The sequence below is a fragment of the Alligator mississippiensis genome, chromosome 5 (genome assembly GCF_030867095.1).
Source record: "Alligator mississippiensis isolate rAllMis1 chromosome 5, rAllMis1, whole genome shotgun sequence".
Taxonomy (NCBI): Eukaryota; Metazoa; Chordata; order Crocodylia; family Alligatoridae; genus Alligator; species Alligator mississippiensis.
In genome coordinates, this window is record NC_081828.1 from 8,643,293 (window position 1) to 8,660,723 (window position 17,431).

At 43.4% G+C, this 17,431-nt stretch overlaps 2 protein-coding genes across 4 annotated transcripts in view; one reads left to right on the forward strand and one right to left on the reverse strand.

Annotated features, from left to right (window-relative positions):
- The window catches only part of OSBPL9 (oxysterol binding protein like 9), a 100,237-nt gene extending 86,791 nt beyond the window's left edge, over positions 1–13,446 (forward strand). For all 3 annotated transcript variants that reach the window (XM_014598646.2, XM_014598647.2, XM_059727827.1), the window contains 13 exons: positions 2,458–2,617; positions 3,620–3,732; positions 4,077–4,195; positions 6,341–6,426; positions 6,714–6,888; positions 8,078–8,162; positions 8,437–8,547; positions 8,956–9,019; positions 9,125–9,265; positions 10,962–11,040; positions 11,877–11,968; positions 12,452–12,587; positions 12,712–13,446. In XM_014598646.2, coding sequence (XP_014454132.1) covers positions 2,458–2,617; positions 3,620–3,732; positions 4,077–4,195; positions 6,341–6,426; positions 6,714–6,888; positions 8,078–8,162; positions 8,437–8,547; positions 8,956–9,019; positions 9,125–9,265; positions 10,962–11,040; positions 11,877–11,968; positions 12,452–12,587; positions 12,712–12,786 — 1,436 coding nt within the window. In that variant the 3' untranslated portion in view covers positions 12,787–13,446. The remainder of the gene's footprint in view (positions 1–2,457; positions 2,618–3,619; positions 3,733–4,076; positions 4,196–6,340; positions 6,427–6,713; positions 6,889–8,077; positions 8,163–8,436; positions 8,548–8,955; positions 9,020–9,124; positions 9,266–10,961; positions 11,041–11,876; positions 11,969–12,451; positions 12,588–12,711) is intronic.
- Positions 13,447–15,366: 1,920 nt separating this feature from the next.
- The window catches only part of NRDC (nardilysin convertase), a 40,673-nt gene continuing 38,608 nt past the window's right edge, over positions 15,367–17,431 (reverse strand). The window contains exons 30-31 of the mRNA XM_006262236.4: positions 15,957–16,046; positions 15,367–15,582 (exon numbers count right to left, since the gene is read on the reverse strand). Of these exons, the coding sequence (XP_006262298.2) occupies positions 15,385–15,582; positions 15,957–16,046 (288 nt within the window). The 3' untranslated portion in view covers positions 15,367–15,384. The remainder of the gene's footprint in view (positions 15,583–15,956; positions 16,047–17,431) is intronic.

The window sequence follows — 17,431 nt, forward strand, 5'->3', positions numbered from 1 at the left end:
AAAGCTGAATTTTGGCTTTCCAGTTATGGGGTATGATGTGGGAAGATGTTTCCTGTCCCCAGAGCTTTGGCTTTTTCTCCAGGCAACGAGCAGAGCTCGGGTGCATTACAGGGCTGGGAAAGAACTACAGCTGGGGTAGGCAACCCCTGGCACGGGTGCCAGAGTGTGATGCTCAAAGGCATTTTGCTTGGCGCACGTGCCTCTGGGTGGATGGCAGGGAAGGGGCAACAACAAGGATCAGGCCCCTCTGGCTCCCCTGCCATCCAGCCCTGGCAACAACAACATCTCACAAGTTGAAGTTGCAGGTGTTGTTGATACTCTGCTCAAAAATGTTGCCAACCCCTGAACTCCAGGCATCAGGGTATCTTTGTTGTTTGTTTTTGGGGTTTTTTTGGGGGGGGCGAGGGGGGGGTTGTTCCCAGTCTCCCCTCCCCTCCCACCAATCCGCCTGAGGGATGGTCAGTCTTGGTTGCAGCCAAGGCTGGGCGTTTCGACTAGGACGTACCAGTGGTTCTACTGGAACAAAAACCCAGAGATTTCTGGTTAGAGGGCCTTGCCCCCTCCATGCAGGGTCAGACTAATTCTCGTTTTTGGGGTCTGGAAAGAATTTTTGCCCCAGACTGGCATGGATATGGATGTGGTGGGGAAAGGGGGAGCATTGTCCTTTTCCCCGGGTCTCGTGTAAGCACAGCTTTGACAACGCCCTCATCCCTCTGCTTCATTGGTGGCAGGTTAGGGTGGTTTTGTGTGACTTGTGTATGAGTATAAACATGGTGGTGGTGTTGCTTACTGCATGAAAGCCAGGCTTGCATCCTTCTTATAAATACATTTGCACGTGGAACAAGGGTTTTTTATTAAGCTGTCTACAATGTGGACAAGCTAGCTGGTTTCTTGATGATACAGTTTATAACCCTATGGCATATAATATTTTTTTCCTTCTGCAATGCTTTACTTTGCTTTTGTCAACCTGAAATGCCATTTGTCCTTGTGTAGCCCATTCATTCAACCTGTGCAGGTGCTTAAAGCTTCTCACAATGTTCTTGTTATGTTTAACTTAAATAATCTTGCTGCCTCTTTATAGGTTTCTATTCAGTTTCCACTCCAGTTTACTATTATGCTAAGTCCCATTAGACTTAGTCTGGGAAGCACCCCAGTGTTTCCATTTTTTCCATGATTAAAAAAAACCAAACAAACAAACAATTTAACCCTTTCCTTCCTGTTTCCTAGCTATGATTTGGATCCATGACTGGGTTTCTCATCCAGTGACAACTTAGTTCTTTTAGTAGCTTCTTGTGAGGGACCTTGGCAAAGGGCCTTTGCAAGTCTAAGTGATACTGACTGGTGTTTCTTTAACTACTCCTTTATTGGCTTCTTGGGGGAGGGGGAATCCAAGAGGTTAGCAAGACTTTTCCTTCATAGAAGCCATGCTCATTAGAGCCTACTATGTATTATGATCGAGGTAGAATTAAAAACTATAGTAGTATTACTTAAACCATTATGCCAGGTGCACTCGTAGGCTTTACTGACTTTTAATTCCCCAGCTCACCTTTGCAGGCTTTTACTGAACAGCAGGTAGTATTGGCCATTCCAGTCACCTGACCAAGTGGTTTGTGTAATGCTTGCATGTTCTTTTTTTATTGCGTATTGTTTGTCCCAGTATACCTACTTTGTCCAGGTTTTGTTGAAGGAAAATTATTTAAATTGGTACTTGACGGTAGACTCCAAGATCCATGTTTTGGGGAGTATACATGACCTGACTTCTTTTCAAGGAGGCTAAATACATGTAATTCCTTTAGACCCAGGGGTGCTCAACCTCTGGCCTGCAAGGCAAATGCAGCCTGAGGAGCCATGGCATCTGGCCCTGGGAGCTCCCCATTTGTTAGGAAATTTTGGCAATAAGGGAGCAGTGGCCATTAATACTGCCACCCTACCTCGCTGCCAAATTCCCAAGCCCTGTGCAATGTGTAGGAGCCTGGTCATGCCCTCTGGACCCCACACACCTGGATCAGTGCTGAGCCATGCCCCCTCCTCTCACAGGGCTGGGTTGGGACCAGGCCAAGCCCCCTTTCCACTGCATGGCTAGATTGGGGCTGGGCTGCCCTCAGCCCCCCCTGCGTAGCAGGATGGGGTGCTGCTGTGCCTGCCCTGATTGCCAGATCAGGTCAACAGGTAAATGGGGCACTGCCCAACTAGCCTGCCAGGGAAAGAGTTTGAGTACCGTAGCTTTAGACTCGCTGCAGATCAGGTCATGTGTCAAAGTTCAGAGTTGGATCTCAAAGGCTTAACTTCAGGCACACAGGCTTTGGAAAAACGTTGGCCTTCTCTCCCCCAGATGTTGTGTGTAATAGTACGTGCCGGATCCTTCTGTCACACGTTCTAGATTCTCTTAGTTGATCAGTCTCATTTGTCAGTTAAAACTGGCTAGGTTGAAAATCGGCAATCTCTTCCAATTTCTAGGAAGCGGACAGTCGGCACCTAGCAGCAGTTTAACTTCTCCAAGCCATGTCAACCTGTCTCCAAATACAGTTCCAGATTTTTCTTATTCCAGCAGCGAAGATGAATTCTACGATGCTGATGAATTCTATCAGAGCAGTTCCTCTCCAAAGCGATGCGTGGAGTAAGTAGGTGGAAGAGCACAGTGCTATATTTTGGGGGTTGGAAACCTGTGGCCTGTGGGTTGGATCTGGCCAGTGGAGCCATTCTGTCCAGCCCATGGAGCTAGAGGGAGGGCTTCTGTAACTTTTCAGTGGAGGGCAGGCACTGGGGAGAAGCAGCAGCCCTGGGGGAGGAGGAGCAGTGACTGTGGTTCTAGCAGCAGTGGTGCAAGCTGGGTGGGAAGTGGCTGCTAAAGGAGCCCACCAGTGCAACGTGTTGCTGACCTCTGCCTTATTAAATAAGTGTTGTTTTCAGATGTCAGGGTTTGCTGGTGTATTAGCAATCCCCAAGCCCTTCCTTGAGATTTGATGGTGTTTATAGTTTAAACCAGACTACCAGTGGAGTAATTAAACCAGGAAAGGAATTCCAGGCTGATGCCTTCGTTAATATTTTTGTCAGCTTAGTTGTCTGTTTAGGGGTTTAATATTTTTTCCACATTGCTAGCCAGCATAACCATACCCAAAACTTCCATGTTGACCAACCATAAATGTGAATATCTAGGAATGATTCTTGGAAACAAGGAGGTGTTTCATAATGATTAATGTATAATAGTTTTTACCAGTTGGGGTAATAGTTAACTCCATAACCTTCACCACTCATTTACTCCATTTATTCTTGCTATTTGGAGTGTTAATCAGGGTTAAGTAACTTCAAGAATTGTCACACTAAGAAATAAGCCGTGAAACCATCCCTTTTGGGCATTTAAATAGAGTTGCCTTGCAGGATACAACCTAGGGCCCCCTTTCTGACTTTACCCAGCCATTAGCTTGCGTTTCATTTGAGTTTTAACTAGCTTGCCAAGCTGCTCAGAGCACCACAGCTTCTCAATATTCTCATGTCTAAATTTCTCCATAAAAAATCTTTCTCAAGTAATTAAGCTCGATGTAACTACTTAAATTAAATCATAAGTGTCTGGCTTGAAATAAATTGTAGAATCATGAGAACTTGATATATCCTTTTGTAGTTCCTCAGGGTCTGCTGCTCTCCTCACTCACAGCAGCACGGGAAGTAGCCTAAAACGCCCAGACACAACAGAGTCCCTTAATTCTTCCATGTCTAATGGGACAAATGATGCAGGTAAGAGACTTGTTTTATAATATTTTTTATAAGAAAGCACTGGCACATGAATCTGTACTTAATTGAATGATTAATAGACTATCCTGCTGCAGCTATTTGCCCAGAAGGAGAGTTCTGTTTGTCTCCTGTTCTTGTCCTGTATTTACCTGCATGTATTCGATGATGGGATCTGTGATCTCCTCTGTGTCTTTCAACAAGGCCTTATCACATCTCATAGACTTCTTTATTCCTTAGACTGTGTTAGGACGTGGATCAGTTCTTTCTGAAGGTTGTATCTCTTCGCAAGGGAGGGGGGTTGGAATTTGTAGAAGTGCAATGATTGAGATCTGGTCTTTCCCTTTTAGATCTCTTTGATCCTCCCGATGATAGAGATGATGATGGTGAAGGGGAGTCAGTGGAAGAACATAAGAGTGTTATCATGCATCTGCTTTCACAAGTCAGGTTAGGAATGGATCTAACGAAGGTAAGACACAAGTGCAGTACTTGCACATAATTCAGGTTTTTCGTTACCATCATTACAGTATTTTACTAGCTGAGGGTTTTAATGATTGAGTCTTCTGGTAACATTAATGCTGTTGCAACTACGTTGTTCTGCTAACTAGCTAAACTACTTAAGCTTCCTACGCGTTACTTTTTTATGCTGTTTCTTTACTGAATTTGTCCCTCGTGTTTACCAGGTGAACTATGTTGGTATACCATTACAGAACTAGGGAGTCCCCGACAGCTGCTGATCACAAACCAGACTCGATTCTTGTTAGTTTTGCTGTTGCCCACCACACAACGGGGGGGAGCAGAGATGTGTGTTACCTTGGTAACAGTCTGGTCAGTTGTACCCCTGGTGAGACCGAGTTAACAAATCCCTGGTCTTGTCCACCCCTGCTGTTTTGTTGTGGGTAGCAGCAAAACTAGCAAAAATCAAGTCTGGTTTTTGTCAGCAGCTGCCCATACTTCCAGGATTCCCAGATCCCCAGCTGACTGTCAGGCAGGCAGCCAGCCTGGCGAGTTGCTTCCAGGGAGCCTGGAAGCGCAGGGGTGGTCAGAAGCCTTGAGGGTAAAGGAAAGCCTCGGGGTGCTGGCTCCCAACTTGCTGGATTCTCGCGGTAGAGGAGCTGGGGCAAAACCTTCGTTGCAGTCCTGTGAGGGGTCTTTTGGAAGTTGTAGCGGTCTCGCCTTGCATTCCTCAGTGGAAAGTTCTTGTTGGGATTTTTCCAACTAGCTCTCCATGATCTCTGGTTTTTAAATGATCCCCATTTGTGAGCCCCCAAAGTGCAGCACAGGGATACAGTAGGGAACAGTGTATCCTGAAATGATTTTATCCAAGCCTGATGTTTGCTTGTGTGTTCATGGCGCACACTTTGTGTTTCACAATAAGCTTGAGGAATAACTTGACTCTAAGAGCAAATTTGAAATTTATGTGCAAATACCTTTTAAACATGCACAGGCTACAAGTATGGAAGTGACTGACTGTTTACATTTGTTGTACAACTCTGGCTTTGTTTTAATTCCTTTTTGTGAAAATATTCAGTTATCTTTCTTGCTCAGTAACTCGTTAGGTTGGTTCATTTTTAATCCTTTAATTCCCTGTTTATGATGGGTTTTAGTGACACTTGTTTAATTGTAACATTATTTGAAAATGCCTTTCAGTTGGAAAGTAAGGGAGGAGTTGCCATCAGGTCTTCCAGTGAAGCAGTGATTAGCGCGGTTCTGCTTTGTCAGTGGACATTAGGGAACAGCTCCATCGTATTTCAGAGTCCATTGTCCAAAGCTGCTAAGCACTGAGCAATTTACTCTTGTTAAAGTGTTACTTCCCTTTGCTTTTGTTCATACTGCCAGTCACTAGGTAGACCACTTGTACTTCTTCCCCTTTTTCCAGAAGCTGCTTTTAGTTTTGCAGTGCCAGTATTGCTCCTCTTAACAGCACGAACAAAACATTAAGAGGAAAAGGATTTTTAAAATAACTGAGACTCCTGTTTCACTTGCCATCAGGGCACAGTAAACTAGGCAGGCCTTCAGACCCTCCTGCAGATCCTGTTTCAGTCTGGTTTCCCCTGAACAGCAAACTTTTTCCTTGACAGGCTGATTTTTTTTTTTTTCTGTTTTAAGTTGCTAGTGCATTTTTGTTCTCTAGCGTTGGCCCTCCCTGGCAAAATAAACCAGCTTTGTGTATGTTGCCTGGAGCCAGAAAGTAAACCCTTCCAAGCTAATAATTTAGCACTGGCTCTAACAATCGTAAGTATTAACCAAAAGGTAGTTAATTCTAGGAAAGGAAATAATGCTCTTTTTGTTTCCTCTTTACACCTGCTCTTCTCCCACTTCCTTCCCCATTAAATTAAGACAGAATATGTTCATGGCAATAACCAGATCAGACCAGTGCTTGTTAAAGATCTGCTCCAGTTGTCCGGATATTGAGAGCTTGTGTTTCTCATTTAGCAGCTGTGTGACAGTGTGGCTTCCTCATTCAGTCGTTACAGTGCAAACCCCTTGTGCAGTGTTTTGTCTCCCAAGTACTTTGACTGCCAGTGCAAGCCTTGGCAGTTGCAAAGCTGTCAAAGTTTTTGTGCAGACGCTAAAATACCTAACTTCTGACAGACTATTTTTCCCTTCTCAGGTGGTTCTCCCAACATTTATTCTGGAGAGAAGATCACTTTTGGAAATGTATGCTGACTTCTTTGCACATCCGGATTTATTTGTGAGGTATTTGACTTGTGTGTCACGTTAATTGATTCTGATACTGTTTATAGACTCCGCGGTATGTCAAGAGATCATTGACTGTGTTTGAGGAGCATATTTGTTCTCGATCCAAACTATACAAAACACTTGTAGGTATCGTAGACTCAGCCTGCTATTCAATAAAATAACTGCCCTTTTCAGCTTAAGGTTAAAAAAAATACTTAGAGCATGAACATTAGTTTGTGTTTCAGACAGCTTTGACTTTTTCTTGCTGACACTTTTTTTTTCTTTCTTTCTCCTCCCTTCTTTAGTATTAGTGACCAGAAGGATCCAAAAGACCGAATGGTGCAAGTGGTTAAGTGGTACCTCTCAGCTTTTCACGCAGGAAGAAAAGGATCTGTTGCTAAGAAGCCTTACAATCCTATTTTGGGTGAAATCTTTCGATGTCATTGGGTATTACCAGGCACTGAAAATGAGGATGACATGGTTAGTTTTGTGGTCAGTTTGTTTTTTTCTGCTTGGAACATAGTAGTAACTTCCACTCTTGGTTACCTTATGGACTAGAATGCCTTGTGCAAGAGGCAGAACTCGTACAATTCTTGGCTAACGAGCGTTCTCCCCTTCTCCTCCTGTAGGGCAGATTTTTCAGACGTCTCGCGTTACACACTGCATGCAACTCCAGGAGTTTTTCCTGAGAATCCTTTATCATGCAGGAGATGTTGTTCATTATTTGTCTTTGCTTAAAATGTGCATTCCTTGTTCTCTGAGACATGGCACTTAGGTCTAATCCCTTGTGGGCTGGCAGCAGAGGGTTGGTTTCCAGGAATGACTCCACTTGTACTTGAGCAAAAGCTGGTCCCCCAATTTTGTGACCAAAGCTGGAGCAAACTGGGAAAGAGCAGTCTGTGCCTGCTTTTTTCTGTGCACAGACCTAAGCAGGAGGATGCTGCACATGCATAATATTCAGAGGCCACAAGTGTCACCTTCTCAGATCCTTCACTCGGAGTCCTTCAGCCTGGGAAAATCTAAGCAGAGGGGTGCAAATACAGGGATTCTAGACAGTAAAATGTGATCTCTGAGGTTACTTGAGGTACTTACCTTCACTAGACTAGCTGAGACGCCTCCAAAACTTTTATTGCCACATCCTTGGTAGGGGAGTGTTGAGTGGGTCCATTTTACAGGTGGAGAGCTGAAGCTCTAAGACTGATGCACTCAAGGTTTTATGCAGGGAACTCTGAAAGTCTAGATCTCATTTCCCCACCCGCTGCTGAAGTCACAAGGTCCTTCTTTTTGTTCCAGTATGTAGCCCTCTTATATGCGTCAACAAGTATTATTAGGCGTGGTAACGAGACCTCTCAAGTAGAACTTAATGAGAAACCAAATAGGGTTAGAAGGCTGTTTAGAAATTGGGCTTTACCCAACTGCTTCTGTGTGTCTTTGGTTTCACCTGTCAGGTTTTTTTTTGTAGAATGATAACTCTAAATCTGATAGACTACAGAAATTGGGATGTCCTTCAGAATTCCAGGGACCAGTGTAAAATGTTCAGGCTGATTTGCGTAGATGCCTAAGATGGTGCCAAGTGCTGATTTTTATTCGTTTATTTTTTGTGGAAGCTGAAAGTGTCCAAAAAATGGTCCCCTGTGTCAAATGAAGTTAACTCTTTGCTTGTTTGCAGGAGCCTGTGTCAGAGGGACCAATCCCTTGGGTCAGCAGAAACACTGTAACATTTGTGGCAGAGCAGGTTTCGCACCATCCTCCAAGTGAGTTGATTTAAAAACTCGGTCTTAAACATCTGGCCAGGAACTGATGAACAGTGAAGCCAGTTTTGACTTTTAGCCTTGAACAGATATTTTTTGTTAATGATGGATGAGTTTCTTAAAACTGAAATATTCTCTGTAGATTATTCTTCTGGGGGAGTGATGAATTCCATACTGACAACTAGTATCTCGATGTAATATTCATGGTCCCAACACTAATTTTTGGTTATTTTAAATATCTTGCTCTGTTTTGTTAACGCTTTTCTCCCTCCTTAAGTTTCAGCATTTTATGCCGAGTGTTTTAACAAGAGGATACAATTCAATGCTCATATATGGACCAAGTCAAAGTTCTTAGGAATGTCTATCGGTGTCCACAATATCGGGCAAGGTATGTATGTGTATAATTGAAAAGCAAACTCTAGACTGTGAAGAAACTAATCCAAGAATGTTAATACATTTTGCTGGGAAGCTATAATCTTACCGGGCATGATGAGTATGCTTTATTTATCATTGCTCTCTTTGCATAGTATCGTTTGAATGCCAGTCTCAGTAAGCAGCCTGTGGTACTGGGTTCCACTCCATTCAGTTGGTCCCTGACTTGCTCAAGGCCTGGACTCCAGTGCTTTGAATATCCATGACTTACCTGTCCTCTGTCGTTTGTGGGCGAGTGCTTAAACACCTCCAAAATCAGACCATTACCCCAGTTTTTCTGAGATACCTGTTTGTTAGTGTTCTAAATCTCAATACTGAAAGTGCTGCTGGTCATAGTAAAAAAAAAAAATCTCATCTTTCGTAGGGTGTGTTTCATGCCTGGACTATGATGAGCACTATATTTTGACTTTCCCCAATGGTTATGGAAGGCAAGTAAATGCTGTACCTATTTTTCTTAAAACATTATTGGAATTGCATTGAGCCACTGGTTTGTGTGGTTTTTAACAAGGCCCAATTCCGCTTTATCATTGCAGATCGATTCTCACAGTGCCATGGATAGAGCTGGGTGGCGAGTGCAATATTACTTGCTCAAAAACGGGCTATAATGCTAGCATCACTTTCCACACTAAACCGTTCTATGGAGGAAAGAAGCACAGGGTCACCGCTGATATTTTGTAAGGCTCCTTTTCTTGTCCAGCTGACCTTTCTCTTTATGGAAATACTGACAGTTCTTTATAGAAAGGGAAGTTTAGATGGCTGTGTTCATTATGTAGCTGTAGCAAAAGATTGCTTCCAGTCATTGTTATAGCAGGGGTGCTAATTATGGATCACCAAACTCATGTGGGGATCTCAAGTTAGGGTGTGCTTTAGCATGGGGGAGATGCTGCATTAACGTGAATCTACTCCTCCCCTGCTCTAGAGTTGTTCCTGGCCACTTCTAGCTAGAATAAAAAGATTTTGGCCATGTTCTTGAATAGCCCTTTGTATTTTTATTTCTTTACCCTAGGGTTTTTGCTGCCATTGGGAGCATTTTTTTTCACTACCACTCCCTAAGAGAACTTGTATTTAATGTATACTGGTCTTTGGATTCCACCCAGATGCTAGTAAATGTTTAATTTGTAGTTGAATCTGGATTAAGATAGACTATGTATGTGAGGCTCTCTCTGTTAGTTTTTTCTATCTTCCTTTTTTCCCCAGTTTGAATCATAGCTGAAAAATTAATTTTTAAGCTCTTCACTGCAGCAACTGTCTTTTATTTTGTGTTAAATCAGAACCTAGTATAAGGAAGTCCACCATCTTGATTTGGGGCCCATACTATAATACAAATTGGAGGCAGGAGGTGAGTTTGACAGGGGCTGGGTTGTTAGTTTAGGCCATATTTAGCAGCTTGTATATGAATGAACTCTGTTCCAATACTGTCAGGCTGCAGCTGGCATTTTTAGAGAGGCCTAGGAGACTGAGATTTAGGTGCCAGACTCCCTCTTCAGCTTCTTGGCAAGTCTTCCCCTGGTGCTACTTTCCATCAGATGTTGGTTTTGTTTGTAGTTTTTTGGGAATTGCATTTAATCTCATTGGATGTGTAGATTGGGGCACTGTTGCTGACAAGCTGCATGCACAGTGCAAGTCCTATCTTTAGCTGATAGATCACACTTTCTCCTTGAGAGGGTAAGATGTGCAAGTACATTTCCACAAGTTAAAAAAAAGCATAGATTGTCTACTCACTCCTTTATCCTAGTAGCCTCTCCCATGGCTATTCATGCTACATGCTCTTCAGGCCAGAGACTGTCTGAAACATACTGTGTTTTTGTGCATACAACACTTCGCAAAATATAATATGCACCTTGTTTTTGAAAGGCAGAATGAAGAAAACATTCCAGTATTTAGCTGAAGATTAGGCTGTCCCTGCTCTATTCAGCTAGACTCGCCCTCCTCTCCCTGCTTAGGCTGTGAATAGGAGGGGAGAGACCAGGAGCAGCTGGCAAACAACAAAATTGCCATAAGAAAGGTTAGCTTGATTAGTGGAACATCAAGACCATTAGAGGAAGAGGGCTCTTAACACCTGTGGAGTAGAGACCAATGACAGGTTAAGTCAACTGACTTCCTCAGCTGCTGAATAGTAATACCAGCTTCTGCACTGTAGAGCAGGATCCAAAGCAGGGTGCTTCTCTCCTGGGTAGAAATCACTTTCCTTGCTTAACTCATGCACCTCCTTTTGGGCAGGCTGATTTCTTTGGGTGGGAGGGGCCAAAGGTAGGTGCGTGTTAGATGTGAGAAATAAGGGTATCACCTAGGCTGAGGCCCTCACCCTGGCTGGAGACTTCAGGTGCTACTGTGATATGAACAATAACATTCATCTTTCCTTCCATTTAGCTACCCAAATGACAAGAGATCCTTCTGCTCCATTGAAGGAGAATGGAATGGTGTCATGTATGCAAAATATGCAACAGGGGTAAAGCAACTTCTCTTGTTTTCATTGTCTCACAAGAACTGTGCTCCAGTATTTTCATGGATGGTAGACTGCAAAATGCAATGCAGTGTCCAGAGGGGCTCTTGCAGAAATTTCTCTTCTCCTCCTTCTATATATGCATTCAGCTTAGTGGGTGGAAGTGTGAGGAGCTGATGAACACTTCAGTATACCTTAACCACTGCAACAAAAAACTGTTTCAACAGAAGTAGTGGGACCCTCCTATGAAGGTGAGGAGAGATTGCAGGAGGTGCCAAATGGTTTTGCATCAGCTCTTCTAGAATACGTTACATTTATTCTTCCATCCAGGAAGAGCACACGCCAACTGCTGACACTTCCTTAGCCTGACAAAGGGTTTTTGAACTCGAAAGCTTGCTTAATAACTATTCTCCAACTATTTGGGTTGGTCTAATAAAAGATATCAAATTCACCCAAGGAACCTTGTCTGCCTATGTCCTTAGACCACCATGGCTACAACCTACACCCCTGCTTAAATTTATTCTGACACTTCCTGAAGGCAGCTGGGTCCATAGGGTCACGCTGGTGAAAACTTGTGGCACCATATTTGGCTGCCAACTCTCAATGCATCTATTGTCCAGTAGTCCCTGCCCATGGGCTGGCTCTTAACCCATGCTTGCCTCTGCAGAGTAGCTGATGCACTTCAAGTTCGTGCCCAACTATTTTGCATTTTTGTATTCATAATTGAGCTGTGGACCTTGCACATCCATCCTCTACCAAAAACCATTAAGAAAAGTGTGCACATCCAAATGAAACCTAAACAAGTACCCTAATTCTTTGTTTTGAACAACTTTTATCTTTAGGAGAATGTAGTCTTCATAGATACCAAGAAAATGCCTACAATTAAGAAGAAGGTAAGGAAACTGGAGGACCAAGAGGAATACGAGTCTCGCTGGTAAGCATTTCATAAAGCTGATGCAAAAGACTTCTGGCTAGTGCAGGGGCAGGCGATTACTTTGGGCGGAGGGTTGCTTACGGAGTTTTGGCAAGCCATCCAGGGCTGCATGACAGGCGACCGGGGTGGATGAAAATTAATTTTCTAAACTTTTTAGGGCCCCGTGGGCCGGATATAATGGCCTGGCAGGCCGCATATTGCTCACCCCTGGGCTAGTGTGTAGTAGACTAAGATTTTCTGAGAAATAAAACTATATAATGACCTGAGTCATGGACTAGATCAGACTAATCAGCACTATGGGACTTGTTCAGTAAAATGGAAATATTTAAAACTGGACCTTCATTTCCCTACTTAATTTAATTGCATCAATGCATTAAAAGGCTTTAGCGTAGAATTAAGATCCAGTAGTAATGCAGTAACGTGCCTTGTAGAACTGTTTCGTCCCATAGATCAACGTATTTAAAAACCGCTTTTTTGTTTAAGCCTATGGAAAGATGTAACTCACAACTTAAAAATCAGAGACATCGATGCAGCTACTGACGCAAAGCACAGACTTGAAGAAAAACAAAGAGCTGAAGCCAGAGCGAGAAAAGAGAATGAGACATCGTGGGAAACACGGGTGAGCTTTTTAGCAGTGGAAACTTTAAAGACTTGTGTTTGAATTAGTCATGTTTATTACATCATGACTTTTTTCCACCAAAAAAATCTTACAGATGTAATTTTCCCCTTCCCTTCTTTTCTAGTTATTCCATGAAGATGGAGAATGTTGGGTTTATGATGAGCCGCTATTGAAACGACTTGTTGCCAGCAAACACTAGGTGTTTTATAAAACCCCTAAAACATGCAAGCCTTGGCTTAGTGAAGTTTACATCTGATACCAGGATAGTCATCACTTATCAAGTATGGTCTTGTGGAGAACCTGTCCCCTCCAGTAACAGTGGTTCCTATCTCAGGGATACTGGACTTACTGATGCAGATGAACAATTAAAACAGAAAACTTCTTGACTTAGGACAGTAACTTATGTTGGAACTTTGCCATTCAAATAGTGCATTCAGACTTCAGAGGCAGGATGTCTGAGCCTTTTTTTTTTCCATGCTTCAGAAGCATAAATAATCTGGGCTGTGGAGCATACACTCTGTATAACCACTGTGAAGGACATGACGACATCTGGTATCAGTTGCATAATATTCCTGGGTCCTGCATATATATATAAATATATACAAAATGCAAGACTTCATTTAAATCCAGTTATGTTTGCAATGTGTAAATATGAGGATTCCTTTGATTTGGACAGTTTATTAGACAATGTTCCATCAATGTTACCTACCACCTGTATGATAAATCAAAACCCCCTTGGCATTCCAGTGTCTCACCCAAAATAACTTTGGTATTTTATTTTAGAGAAGAAAAATGTAACCATAGATTACAATTTACGCAGTGCATCTCAAAGCTTCATAAAATAGATTTTTCAAACTTCTCTTATGGATTTGTATTTATTGATTTCTTAATAAACCTTTACAGCAAGATTGTTTTGAAACTGAGCTATGAGTTAAAAAGACTTCCAACTATTCAGTATATGGCAAACAATTTTTGTGAAAAATTAGCATTGCTGTTTATATAGAGAGCAAGTAAAACTTCCGGAAGAACACAAGTCACTTAAGAATGGGATTTAAAGGAATTTAGCCTACAAAGTCCTCAAGGTGCTTTGAAAATGGTACTGAGCAGCACTTTGATTTTTTTACCCCTGAGCTTTGCTAGTGAAATGGAAAAGCTGGGCATTAAGTGTTTCACATTACCCCCTTGCACCTGGAGAAGACAGTGGGAGTTCCCAGCACCTTGGTGCTGGCCAGAAAAGCCACTGGAGTAATTCCAGTGCAATTTATTTAAGAGGTGAACAATATCAGAGTGACACTTGTTACTCTCTCAGCTAGTCTCTCCTCGTACAGACTAGTCTACTACTGTACAATGCTAACATGGTGCCTTTAAATGTATCCCCTCTGAACTCCAGTCTTGTCAAGTTGAAGCCATGCAAACGCTTCTGGTGCAGTAAATTAGTATTTAAGTTTACACTACTCTACATCTACCAGTTGGGAGCTTCGGCAAGGGAAGACTCCATCTTGGAGTAAGGGCAGCACCTTGCAGTCATGGGGGAAGTAGGACTGGGAGGGATGGCGGGAGGTCAGCTAGTCCAGCTGCACACTCGAGGCAGGATCATCCCTGACTAAGCCAGCCCAGGCAAATGTCTAACCTGCTCTTGACAAACCTGAGGGATGAAGATTCTGTAAGTCTCTAGCCAGCCTCTCCCCATGCTTGATTCCCCTTCCAGCTCCTACTCTGCAAGTTCTTCCCCATTTCTAGACTATACTTCCTCTGCTACATTGAGGTCATTGATCCTAGTCCTGTCCCTTATGGCCACAGAGAAGAGGCTCATCTTGCCAAATACCCAAGGATGATTCCCAATAAGATGAAGTACTTTTCCCTGCCGCAAAGGGAAATCTTAATCTCTTGGGACAAGAACAGTCCACCTGACTTACATTGAAGGTGCTTTCTTCCCCCCTGGTTGGTAGTGGAAGACTTGTAAGTGATGAACTGATTTGACCACACTCCTGTTCTGAAGACAGCTACTCATAGGTCAGGTAGTAGCAATAAAAACCAGCTTGTAACATGCATTGGTTTCACTTTTCTGTTCTGTAGCAGCAGTTGCCATTCTTTTAGTAAAATTCACTCTTGTCCATACTTCAAGGTGAGGACAGATTCCCATAACTAGACTGAAAATCTTACTTGATGGACGATCTCCAATCAAACAGCTCTTGGCCATGCTCTAAATGATTAACAAAGTTCACACTTACAATATGTTTTCTGCCAACATACCGCTAAAACTTCTCCCTCCACCCCATCTTCTTCCTTACTACTTAACAGGGAAAAGGGAGAACTGGCAACTGCTGCTACAGTTACATTCTAATGAAATTTAAATACTGCAGTTTAATTTGAGCTGAAAAAAAAATTCATAAATGTAAAATAAAGACACAGTGGTAGATGCACAAGTACCCTCTCCAGTCCTCGTAGCATGGTCAGAATCATGCACTGAACACAGCGGCCCGGACAGAAGAGGTTTTAAAGGTCACTGTATAACTTAGGGCAGGTAATTTGCTGAACTGATATTCTGTACTGAGAAGAAAGACTTGACTTAAGAAAAAGACACTTAAAAAAATGCCTATAGAGATGAGATTACTATAAGGAAAATGTGAGATCCAAAACAGTGGCTGATTTACAGCAACAAATTCTCAAGGAATTTAATTTTAGCAAGGGTGATCTTGCCTAGTGTTGTTATCAGTACAGATTCATTTGAGACCAAATGAATTCCCTCAAATTTTAAATAACTTAAGCTACACATAACTGCAGGGCAAGAGGACATTTATTTTAATATTTTATGGTACGGGAGAACAGTCAGAGTGGATGTGTAAGCCTTGATGTCCTTGATACAAGTGATGTTAGCCATCAAGGAGGATGGGGGTAAGAAAGCTAGCTGAGGTATTTCATCACATGAAGAGTTCTGAATCTCAGAGACAGCTGTCACTTCCGAGTCCCCTTCATGTTTTCCAAATCCAACCACCTGAAAAGTTCAAAGGCCAGAGCATTACAAAGCAAGACAGGGCTGGGGCTTAAAGCTTTTGTCACTTTTAATTTATGCTTCCTTCTCTTAACGTCCAAGGAAGATGGAATGGAATTGGGCTGTTGGCTGTCGGTGCCCATACGCTGTCTCTAGGTTTGTGTGCAACTATCACAGTACAAAAGAGTCAGTTAGCTTGCATGCTTTTTCACGGTCATGAGCTGAAAAACACAAGCGTAAGTCTAAAAATGGTTGCTGGAAGCCTGCTTCTAGAGGGCAGCAAGAAAAAGCTTCAACTAAAAGCCCAGCGATTATCATACATTGAGGCCCTGGAGGAAGCCAGTCCACTGTGGAAGAAAGTCCAAGCACATACTCACATGAACACTGAGCACTTTCCTCTCGCTCTTTCTGTGAGCCTGGAACCAGGCAACCAGATCTGATTTGGTAACAGACTTCAGTGCTTCAATCTAAACCACAAAAGTTGCACATTAGGTTGCTTAAGCAATTCCCAACACACTTCTGAACATCATCTTCAAGATCATCCTACCTGCACAGGGAAGGTTTATAAAAGCTCAGATGTTACCATTTGGATTATGCAGCGTTCATGCTGGAGCACAAGGGGTTTCAGGACCTGTGTGACTACTGGGCAGACGGAGCCTGGTGCCCAGATGCCCCCTCCCCACTCCACACAGTCTGAACTAGCTAGGGCTATATACAGCCACAGCAGTGGGCCAGCTGCTTACTACAGCTGCCAGAGGGTGCTGCTTCTCTGATCAACAGCAGATGAGCCCCCATTGGTCACAGCAGCAGCAAGTCCCCTTTGTAATAAAAAGCTGCAGCAAACAGCTGAGCAGCTTATTCTTAACTCAGCAACCCCTGCCACAAACTAATCCAGGTTCTACTGCACTGGTGACCTACAACGACATTAAAGCAATGCCTTCAGAAAGCAAGCTGAATAGGAGCCAACAGTGTGCTCTTGTTGCCAAGAAGGCTAGCAGCAGAGTAGGCTGCATTAGTAGGAGCGTTGCTGGCAGATGGAGGACTGTGATTATTCCCCTCTATTTGGAACTGGTGAGGCCCCACATCTGGAGCACTGTGCCCAGTTTGGGCCCCCACTACAGAAAGGACATGGACAAATTGGAGCAAGTCCAGCAGAGAGCAGTGAAAATGGTGAGGGGGGTGGGGGACATGACTTCTAAGGAGAGGTTGAGGGAATGGGGTTTTTTTTTTAGTTTGGAGAAGAGAAGACAGAGGGAGTGAATAGCTAGTGACCTGAAGGGTTGTTTCAAAGAGGATGGAGCTAGACTGTTCTCAGTGGGGGCAGACGACAGAGCAATGGGCTCAAGTTGCAGCAAGGGAAGTTTAGGTTGGATATTAGGAAACTCACTGGGAGGGTTGTAAAACACTGGAACAGGTCACCCAGAGACATTCTAGAAGCTCCATCCTTGGAGGTTTTTAAGGCCTGGCTCGACAAAGCCCTAGCTGGGATGATCTAGTTGGGGGTGGTCCTACTTTGGGCAGGGGGCTGGACTACATCAGTGTTTCTCAACCCATGGGTCACAAAAATACATGGAAAAGGTTGCGAACAAACTTTAAAAATGGATTCTTCTTTAAAAGGAGAAAAAGAAACCCCAGGTTTTCCTTGCAGGCTGGCAGAGTTCAAGCCTGCAAAGGGCTGCTTTGGGCCCCCCCTACCCCACAATAGGGGGCTGGGGCCAGCGGGTCAGGAGTGAGGGGCATGGGCCATCGATGTTTACAAATGGGTCCCAGTACAAGAGAGGTTGACAACCACTGGACTAGACAACCTGAGGTCCCTTCCAACCCTAATTTTCTGAGTCTGTTTAAACAGGCT